Genomic DNA, 11,016 nt, shown 5'->3' on the forward strand with positions numbered 1-11,016 from the left:
GGATCACTACATTTGTATCTTTGGGCTGAATACCCAGTAGTGCAATTGCTGGTCACAGAGTAGTTCAATATTTAACTTCTTGAGGGACCTTCATACTGTTGTCCAGTAGGGAAAACAGAGTGGCTGCACGAGCTTGCATTCTCTCCAACAGTGCAAGGTTCCCCTTTCTCCACATCCTCACCAACACCTGTTGTTTCCTGTGCTGTTAATTTTAGCCATTCTGACAGGTGTGAGGTGGTATCTCATTGTGGTTTTGATTTGTATCCCTGATGATGAAAGATGCTGAGCATATTTTCATGTCTGTTGGCCATCTATGTCTTTTTTGGAAAAATGTCTTCTGCTGATTTTTTAATTGGATCATTCATCTTTTGGTGTTGAATTGTATAAGTTCTTTATATATTTTGGATACTTACCCTTTTGCTGTAAAGAAACTTATCCTAATGAAGTCCTAATAGCTCATTTTTGCTTTTGTTTCCCTTACCTTTGGAGACATGTCTAGCAAGAAGTTGCTGTGGCCGATGTCAAAGAAGTTGCTGCTTGTGTTCTCTTCTAGGATTCTGATGGATTCCTGTCTCACAGTGAGGTCTTTCATCCATTTTGAGTCTATTTTTGTGTGTGGTGTAAGAGAATGGTCAAGTTTCAATCTTCTGCATGTGGCTGTCCAATTTTCCCAGCACCATTTGTTGAAGAGACTGTCTTTTTTTCTGTTAGATATTCTTTCCTGCTGTCATAGATTAATTGACCATAGAATTTTGGGTTTATTTTATGGATTTACATTTTTCACCAGTTCTGGAAAATTCTCTTTATATATAATTCTCTTAATGTATATGGCCATTCCTAAATTAATGCTCACCATTTTCTTCTTCAGAGTTTCTGGACAGACACAGATCTGGTCCTCTTACTATAACCCTTGTGTCTTTCAGCGTCTCATATTCTCCATCCTCTCACCTCTGTGGCATTCTGGATAAGTTCACTGGGCATGCCTTCCACTTCACTACTTCTCTCTTCAACTATGTCTAATCTGCTGCTGAGCCAACCAGCCACGTGTTTTTAATTTTTTTTCAGTGATTACATTTTACATTTTTAGAAATTATGTTTGCTTTTATATGCTAGCTGTGTAATTGTACTCTTCACTCTTCATTTCAAAAAATATTCCATTTGAAAAATAACATTGATACAGAAATTAAAAAAAAAAAAGATTGTGCAGCTGAAAGTTGTCATAAAGGGATTGCTTTTATGGTGGGAACTCACCCAGATCAAGAATAAAAGGTGATTGGTACACCAGCTGCATCCTGTGCTCCTCCTGATAATTCCCTCTTTCCTCCTTTTTTTTTTTTCTTAAGTTTTTATTTATTTTTGACAGAGAGAGAGTGTGTACAAGCAGGGGGAGTGGCCGGCAGAGGGAGAGGGAGAAGCAGGCTTCCTGCTGAGCAGGGAGCCCGACGCAGGGCTCGATCCCAGGACCCCGGGACCACGACCCGAGCCAAAGGCAGACGCCCAACCATTTGAGCCACCCAGGGGCCCCTCTCTTTCCTCCTTCTTAAGACTTCCTCCAGGCAACCACTGTCCTGACTTTATAGAATCAATTTCCTTGCTTTTCTTTAAACCTGCATTCCTGTACACCATAGTTCAGTCTTGCACGCAACTACATAGTATATGTTTGGCGGTGTTCATCTTTTTTTTTTGCTCAATAATAGAGTTGTGAGGTTGCTGCATAGTGTTTTTTTTTTTTTAAAGATTTCATTTATTGTTTTGTCAGAGAGAGAGAGAGCACAAGCAGGGGAAGGGCACACTGAGAGGGAGAAGCAGGCTCCCTGCTGAGCAGGGAGCCCGATGCAGGACTTGATCCCAGGTCCCTGGGATCATGGCCTGAGCTGAAGGCAGACACTTAGCCAACTGCCACATACTGTTGCTTGTCGTAGCCTTTTCGTTGCTCCATAGTATTCCATTGTATGAATCTACCACTATTTTTTTTTAAAGATTTTTAAAAATTTATTTGAGAGAGAGCAAGAGAGAGAGCATGAGCGGGCTGAAGGGCAGAAGGAGAAGCAGAATCTCTGCTGAGCAGGGAGCCCGATGCAGGGCTCAATCCCTGGACTCCAGAATCATGGCCTGAGCTGAAGGCAGATGATTAACCGACTGAGCCACCCAGGCGCCCCGAATCTACCACTATTTTCATTTTTATTTTTATTTATTTTTTAAGATTTTATTTATTTATTTGACAGAGAGAGAGACAGCAAGAGAGGGAACACAAGCAGGGGGAGGAGGAGAGGGAGAAGCAGGCTTCCCGCTGAGCAGGGAGCCCGATGCGGGACTCGATCCCAGGACCCTGGGATCACGACCTGAGCCGAAGGCAGACGCTTAACGACTGAGCCGCCCAGGCACCCCTACCACTATTTTTAAAGGCCTTCTTCTGTTGCTGGTTATTTGGTTTTTCCCGTGTTTGGAACAATTGGGAATAACGAGGCTATGAGCATACCTTCTTCATATTCCTCAGTGTACACGTGCATGCATTTCTTTTTGGGGTATACCTAAATATGGATTGCTAGGTCAAAGGATGAAAACATATTTAACTTGAGTAGGTAATGCCAAACCAGTTGAATCAATTTAAACTTTCCCTAGCAGTGTATGAGAATTCTAGCTGTTCTACACGGTCAGGTTTTATTTTGTTTTAAAATGTTAGGTATTGTGGCGGGTATGTACTTGTATCCCATTATAGTTTTAATTTGCCTTTCCCTGGTGAGTAATGATGTTGGCCATTGGGATAACCTCTTTTGTAAGGTGTCCATTTAAGTCTCTTATCTTTGGGTTGGGTTGGATTGTCAGTCTTTTCTCAATTTTTGGAATTCCTTATATTTGTCAGTTTTATGAGTTACAAATAATTTTTTTTAAACCCAGTGGCTTTTCCCTATCTTATTAATGTCTTCTGATGAGCAGAAAGTTTTAATTATGTCAAAATTTTCATATTTTCCTTCATAGCTAATGCTTTTTATGTGTGCACACACTTTTTTTTAAAGATTTTATTTATTTATTTGACACAGAGAGAGAGAGAGAGCACAAGTAGGCAGAGAGGCAGGCATAGGGAGAGGGAGAAGCAGACTCTCCACTGATCAGGGAGCCCGATGCGGGGCTCGATCCCAGGACCCCGGGATCATGACCTGAGCCGAAGGCAGACGCTTAACCGACTGAGCCACCCAGGCGCCCCTGCACACACCTTTTTAGGAATTATTTGCCTAGAACCAGGTTATGCAAATATTTTACATTATCTTCTAGAGGCTTTGTTTTGTCTTTCACAGTTGGGTGTCTGTGCACCTGGAGCTGGCAAGGTGGGAGCTATGATTTGAGCTTCTCACTGTGCAGGCGGTAATGGAAAGCACCACCAGCTTTGTCCACCACCAGCATCAGGTGTCCACGTGCAGACTCGTCTGCCCCTCCACTGTCTGTTCCATTCCTGGCTCATGTGTTTATCTGGACACCAGCACCTCCCTATCTTGTTCACTGTGGCTTTACTGTATCCAGGTGAATAAATGTCCCCACTGTGCTTGGGGGCTGCAAGCATGTCATGGCTGTTTGTGCCTTTGCAATTCTATATAAATTTTAGAAACAGCTTGTCCACTTACACAACACGATGGGATTTTTACTGCAATAGCGTTGACTTTATAGGCCAGTTTGGGAAGGCTTAACACCTTACAGTATCGGGTGTTCCCACTCATGCGCATGACATGGCTCTGTGTTGTTTAGGGAATCTGTAATTTCTTTCAATATTGTCCCTAGGTTTTGAGGGTATAAGTCCTGCACATACTTTGCTAGATTTTTTCCTAAGCAGATATTTTTTATTCTGTTGTACATGGTAATGGGTCTTAGGTTGAATTGATTGAATCTGTGAAAGCAGACTCTTTCAGGAAAAGGCGCGTGGGTTAACAGTGTAGGCAGAAGAGGAAGCCAAGCCATGATGTGGTCCACACTGAAGCGCCAGGGGAAGGTGATGCCCAAGAGCTGGTGGCATTGTTGTTTCCACCTTGAGGTGCTGGCCGTCCCTCCAGTCAGCCCATGGTCCCTGGCCGAGGTCTGCCCTGCAGGGGCAGAGCTGTCCCCCCAAGGCCCGGCACTCTCACTGGGGTGAGGATAACCCTCCTGAGGACAGACAGTGGTGAGCTGCTCCAGCCAGCTCCCCAGATGCGAGCTGTAGGCCCCTTGGCTGCTAGGGGGTGTCTGGCGGGGAAGCCATGGGCATCCACCACATCCTTGCTTCTCTTATTAAACCACGCTACCTGCCCACTTCCTTGGGATTCTGTCGGTCATAATTCTGAGAGAATGTTGAAGACAGTCAGTGGGATGAGCCATGACCCTGCTGCTGCTATTGGTCCTGAGCCCTGTGATGTTCACCACCACCTCCTTTAGCCCCCATTCCAAATCCTGCCCACCTTCGCCACCCTGGGCTGGAGGCAGCTTGGGCCCTCATCCATGAGGGGTCTGACACTTGCCCCTGCTGCTCACACCTGGGCATGGAAGGGCCAGAGACGCCCCGCTTGCCTGGGCCCCAGGCACATCCTTTCTGCCCCTTCCTTCACTGTGGGGCCGGATCCCAAGTCCTCCTGTTGGTCTAGGCCCACCAGCCCTGACAGCCCAGAGACTCAAGCAGGTGCACCCAGAGCCTGGAGTCTGGCACAACTCTTACTATCTCCCTTTCGGGGACAAAACCCTGCACTGTGTGGTGGCTGCTACAGTTCTCCCTCCTGGCGGGGCTCTTCCTCCAGCACATTGCTCCACTGCACCTTCTAGGTGGTGGGATGCTGGATCCCATGGTCATGCTGTAAAGGGGGCACATGGTGAGGTTCTGTGGGACCCCACGTAAGTGAACGTGACCTGGGTATGCTGAGATGGGTGCTGCTGAGCCACTGTGGGTGGCAAAGGCAAGCCCATCCTGGGGACTCAGGTCAGCCTTGGTTGGAAGGAAACCTTGTCCAAGGCAGGCAGTTATTGGGTCTCTCTGGGGGGTTGTGCCACACAGGACCTCAGCCTTGGCCTCTCTGGATGGCAGTGGACGCTCATGGGTGAGGCAGGCCCCCCTCCCTGTCTGCCATCATGGCAGCTCCAGAGCTCCCTGCACAGCACCTGGTGGCGGTGGTCTCTTCTGCAGTGGATGCTCTCAGGTGGGCTTCACATGCCTCTTCCCTGGACCTCCTCCTCCCTGCTCTCCCAGTTTGCTCCCTCCAGCTCCCTGCCCAATTAGCTTTACCATTTGCTGCTTATATTTAGCCAGATTGTTCTTCTGCACCTTTCATACCCTTATCCTGGGCCCCAGGTGCCCTGTCAGGTGCTCCACCCATTGGGAGGCCCCTTACCACTCTTTTCAGGGCCACCCCTGGCTGACGTAGCAGTCTGCTCTCTGAGCCAACCATCTGGCTTTGTATTCTTCTATCAGCTGGTCATAGGGCCCCCAGGAGGTGGGGGCAAGGGACTGAGGAAATGTGTCCGTACAATAATAGCATGGGATGGTACCTGTTTATGCAGCCTATTGTCCCCTCTGGACTTGAATGGACCCAGTCCCAATGAACCACTGTGGTGAGCAGTGGGGCCACCTAACTTTGACATGTGGGCTCAGCCCATTTTGGGCATCTCTGGTCACATGGCCCCTCGAATTCCATGCCCAGATGCCCCTGGCAGGGTCTGGTGCATGCCAGGGACTGCATACATGGTGCACAAGGAGGGGCTGCCCAGCAAACTTCCACCAGGACTGGTCAGATGCTTTGCACAGTGCCTGTCTGCTCCCCTCAGGTATCTAGTGCCATGGGATCTGCTGAGACACCCTGCCTGGTTGGCCAGGACCACATACAAAACCCTTTCTTGCCTGGGACCCCACGTGATTCAGTACTGCTGGTGTGGAACATGCTGCCCCCAAAAGCCAGAGGGGACCTCTGTCTCCTCCCTAGTGGGAGGAGGTGGAGGGGCAGTGCCTTGCCCTTGCTTTGAAAGGAAGTCCCAGGCCACAGAGCCTTAAATCCCACACTGACGGGGCAGGTCTCTGAATCTCTTACTGTCCACCTTGCAGAATGCAAGTGTCTTTTCAAGGCACCCAGTGTTCCTGGCTTTGTGGAACTTGGAGAATGACTATGGGTGGAGACACTGGGACAGGCCTGGACCAGTACCTCACCTGTTCTTAGACCTCATACATGCCTTGTCCATTAGGAGGGCCGTGTGGTGCTTTGAGTCCCCAGCTGTCAGAGTGGACTTGGACCCTGTGTTCAACAGTCTTTGAAAGACCTGGGGACTGCTTCTCCCTGAGATATGATTACTGTGTAAAGGGTATAGATCATTACCACTGTATGTACACTCTTGCCAGGAGGTGCCCAGGTTCTGGGTCTGAAAACTGGCTCACACACGAAAGCAGGGGTACAGACTACACTTCGCACAGGGATGGCTGCCTCTCTGCCTTTTGCTCATTCTGATTTTGTGTATTAGCTGTTTCTCTGTCCTTTCCCAGAAACAACAAGTTCTCACTGGGTTCATCCCTACGGCCCCCAAGGGTTAGATCCCCATGGCCACCATTCTGGCCCCACTACCGTTTATTGTCATTATGCCCACCTGCTCCTGATAGTTGTGAGTTGCCCTAACCCCACTGTTCCAGGGCCCAGCTTCCCCACAGTGACCATGGAGCCCAGTTTGGGAGCAGCATCTCCCACATTTACCTCTGCCCATAGAGAGAAGCTCTCTGGAGCATACTGTATGCCCCTGACACGTGCAGTGTTTCTTAGGTCCTCCTGTAGAATGTGGCCGTTGCTGGTTTCTGGTCTCATGTAACTCACATATTCCGGCATGCCCACTTCTACAAAAAGGCCATTGGGATTTTGATAGGCATTGCATTAAATCTTTAGAGAATATTGCCTACTTAATAAATAATATTAAGTCTTCTGATCCATGAATCCGGGATGTCTTTCCATTTATTTAGGTCTTTTAATTTTTCTTTTTTTTTTATTATGTTCAGTTAGCCACTGTATAGTATATCATTAGTTTTTGATGTAGTGATCCACGATTCATTAGTTGCATATAACATCCAGTGCTCATCACAGCACGTGCCCTCCTTAATGTCCATCACCCGGGTACCCCATCCCCCCACCCCCCTCCCCTTCTGAAACCCTCAGTTTGTTTCCTGGAGTCCAGAGTCTCTCATGGTTCGTCTCCCTCTCTGATTTCTTCCCATTCAGTTTTCCCTCCCTTCCCCTGTGGTCCTCCATGCTATTCTTTATGTTCCACATATGAGTGAAACCATATGATAATTGACTTTCTCTGCTTGACTTATTTCACTTAGCATAATCTCCTCCAGTCCCATCCATGTTGATGTAAAAGTTGGGTATTCATCCTTTCTGATGGCTGAGTAATATTCCATTGTATATATGGACCACATCTTCTTTATCCATTCATCTGTTGAAGGGCATCTCGGCTCTTTCCACAGTTTGGCTATTGCGGACATTGATGCTATGAATGTTGGGGTGCATATGGCCCTTCTTTTCACTACATCGGTGTCTTTGGGGTAAACACCCAGGAGTGCAATTCCTGGGTCATAAGGTAGCTCTATCTTTAACGTCTTGAGGAACCTCCACACTGTTTTCCAAAGAGGCTGTACCAACTTGCATTCCCACCAACAGTGTAAGAGGGTTCCCCCTTCTCCACAACCTCTCCAACATTTGTTGTTTCTTGTCTTGTCAATTTTTGCCATTCTAACTGGTGTAAGGTGGTATCTCAATGTGGTTTTGATTTGAATTTCCCTGGATTCCTGTCTCACATTGAGGTCTTTCATCCACTTTGAGTTTATCTTTGTGAATGGTGTTAGAGAATGGTCGAGTTTCATTCTTCTGCATGTGGCTGCCCAATTTTCCCAGCACCATTTATTGAAGAGACTGTCTTTTTTCCATTGCATATTTTTTCCTGCTTTGTCGAAGATTATTTGATCATAGAGTTGAAGGTCCATTTCTGGGTTCTCTATTCTGTTCCATTGGTCTGTGTGTCTGTTTTTGTGCCAGTACCATGCTGTCTTGGTGATCACAGCTTTGTAATAGAGCTTGAAGTCAGGAAACGTGATGCCCCCAGCTTTGTTTTTCTTTTTCATCATTCCCTTGGCGATTCGGGGTCTCCTTGGTCTGGGAGTGTACTGCGTCCATGACAAACTCTATTTGGCCATGCTGAATTCATGCACACGTGCACACACTTGGGTTGATGTGCCCAAGAAATAGACTATGTTAATATTCGTTCAAATCTACTTTTTCTTCTTTCCCCCCAGGAGCATTTTAAGGGCTTCTTCATATGGATTTTCACGTATCTTGTTAAGGCCATAGGCATCTTCTCTCTTTTGCTGTTAATGTGGTAGGCGTCTTCTCTTCTGTTATAGATCTTCTAGCAGGAATATGTTTTTTTGTCATGTTTTGTCGAGTGGCTTTGCTGGATGTTCTTACTGCTTCTGGGAGTTTCTTGCTCTTGTCTTGTTTTCTGAGATAGCTTCAATGACTCTGCCCTGCTTTCCTGGATGTTCCTCTTGGGCAGCTGTGGTGGCTACTCTTCCAACAGGTAGGACACAGGAGCGATGTCTGGCAACCCAGCCTTAGCAGGGATGTACCGTGTCTCCCCACAAGGAAAGGGTGGCTTTTAGGCCGAGGCAGGAGTGTATCTTATTATCAGGTGATTGCTATCTTTTCTCTTTTTTTTTTTTGAAAATGGGTTTTGAATTTGTTAAAAGTCTCTTCATTAATATTACTCTCCTTAGTGAACTAATTACTATGTGAATTATATCTATGGGTTTCCTCGCGTTACTGGAATAGCGCCTACTTGCTTACGGCGTGCTATCTTAAAACAAAGTTGGATTCTGTCTGCTAGTCCTTCACCAGGGTTTCTGAACTGTAAGCTGCTTGTGTGTGGTCAGATATGTTCACGCACACGATGTTAGTGTGAGTCTGGAAGGCCCTCCCTGGGCCGCGTCGGGGCTGCGTGGGAAGCACAGGGACGGCCCTGCAGTGGAAGGTTTGATGGGTTCCCAGGGAAACCATCTGAACCAAGGGCTTCTACTGGGAGGGGAGGTTCTTTCTGAAATGTCTCCATTTCTCCTCTGGACTCTGGCCAATGTACACCTTCCATCTCTATGGGGGTTAGCTTTGGTAAGTTACTGTTTTCCTAAAAATTGAAACTTCTCATTTTACATTTATTTACATAGGATTATGATTTCTGAAGTTGTCTGTGTTTAATAGATATTTCCTCCTTGCCATTTCTTGTTTTGTGTGTTTTCGGTCTCATCTTATATCTTGATTAGGTTAGTGATTTCTTAGTTTTCGATTTTTTCTCAAAAACCAGACTTTCAGAATGTCAGTATTTCCCTGGTGTTTGGCCCACTGATTTCTGCTTTCATCTTTTTTGTTCCTGCGGTGTGCCTACTCTTAGCTCACATCTTCCAATTTTCATATTGGAATTTTAGGTATTTAGGAACTCTTTGCTCTTGACGGGTCTGAGCATGTAAATCAATGACCCTCCCTCTGTCTGGCTTCGGTTGCACCTGGACAGCAATGCTTGTGTGGCTGTCCTTTCTAGGTGGCTGGGTCTGTGCTTCTCACCCAGCCGCCTGTCACCCCAACAAGGCCACTGAACACCAGCTGATGGGCACGCTCTGTCTTCGTGTGGGAGCCTGTGCTCTAGGTGGACAGATGACACGGGACTTCTGGGACGCTCACTTGCTAAACATTTAATGTCTTACCAAATCTCACCCAGAGCACTGAGCCGAGGTGCTCTGCACTTCTGTGGTGAGACCTGGCCCCACATCTGGGCCTGGCTGGTGGCCCTCACCTTGCTCAGGTGTGAGGAGACCTGAGGGGCTGAGCTGGATGGGGACAGGGTTTCATTCTTCTGCATGTGGCGGTCCAATTTTCAGTAAGAAGATCCAGTGTGAGGAAGCCCTCACAACATTGACAGGACAGCCAGCATGGTCACAGGGACGCTGACGGTGGCCCCCACCATGAGGGAGAGGGCGGGGAGCGGCTGAGAAGGCAGGGGTGTGTGCTCTCTGTAGTAATGGATCCACTTTGAGAAATAGGAGACCCGGGCATAAACTGCAGGATACACAGGGTATGTGCAACCACGGCCCCAGCTCACGACTCCAACCTGCAACCAGGTGTGGTTGAAGTCACAGACGAGCGGACCCCCAGAGTCACCCTGGAAGAGAAGAGGGTTTCCCGTGAGGGGGGAGTTCAGGGCCTGCAGCCTCCTGCGCAAGGGGGGCCCCCTCTCGCCCGTGCCGAGGCTCTGCTGCAGGTGGGCTGTGCTCATGGCACTGTCCTGCCTGCCCAGGGGGGGTGGCGCGGGATGGTGGGCAGCAGGCAAGGCCCCCCAGGCAGACGTGGAACCCTGGGCTGTTCCAGCAGCACTGGGGTCCGTGGCGCTCTGGGCACGGACTGTGGCTGCATAAGCCACCCCAGGCTCTCCCCCCCCAACCGAAGGCCACATGGGGATGTGCTTCCGAGGCCCGCAGGGGACAGGCCACCCAGGAGTACCACCCACCCAGAAGTGCCCCCTGGCTCAGTGCAGACAAACATCGGGAAGCCCCTTTTGGCACGCACCTCACACACGGTCCTCACGTTCCAGATGTCCCCGGCGCACAGCATGTCCGACATAACGTGTGACAGGTGTCCGTAGAGCAGCTGGCACAGGGGCAATGAGATCAGAGGCACGCGTACCTCCTGCAGCTTCTCTGGGACGCGGCCTGTCGGAAAGGAGGGCAGGCCCTGTGAGAGGCCCGCAGGCTCACCCTGCGGCCCCTTCTCTTGCTCCTGCCCTTCACATGGCTCCCTCTCTGCACGGGGGCATCTGACTTGGGTCAGCGAGTGTCCGCATAAATGTCATATGACTCTTTCCAAAGGGGCTGGAAGAGCCAGCCCCTCCCACTGCAGCAGGTCCGGAGCACAGTCGCCTCTGTCCGTGGGGCTCTGGGCATGGGTTGTGGTTGCATGAGCCGCCCAGGCTCTCCCAGCCCGCTGAATG

At 48.8% G+C, this 11,016-nt stretch overlaps 1 protein-coding gene across 1 annotated transcript in view; it reads right to left on the reverse strand.

Annotated features, from left to right (window-relative positions):
- Nucleotides 1–9,936: 9,936 nt before the first annotated feature.
- PRSS38 (serine protease 38) overlaps nt 9,937–11,016 on the reverse strand; it is a 7,964-nt gene continuing 6,884 nt past the window's right edge. Inside the window, 2 exon segments of the mRNA XM_021690865.1 lie at nt 9,937–10,191; nt 10,596–10,738. Of these exon segments, the coding sequence (XP_021546540.1) occupies nt 9,937–10,191; nt 10,596–10,738 (398 nt within the window).

Source organism: Neomonachus schauinslandi, chromosome 7 (genome assembly GCF_002201575.2).
Source record: "Neomonachus schauinslandi chromosome 7, ASM220157v2, whole genome shotgun sequence".
Lineage (NCBI taxonomy): Eukaryota > Metazoa > Chordata > Mammalia > Carnivora > Phocidae > Neomonachus > Neomonachus schauinslandi.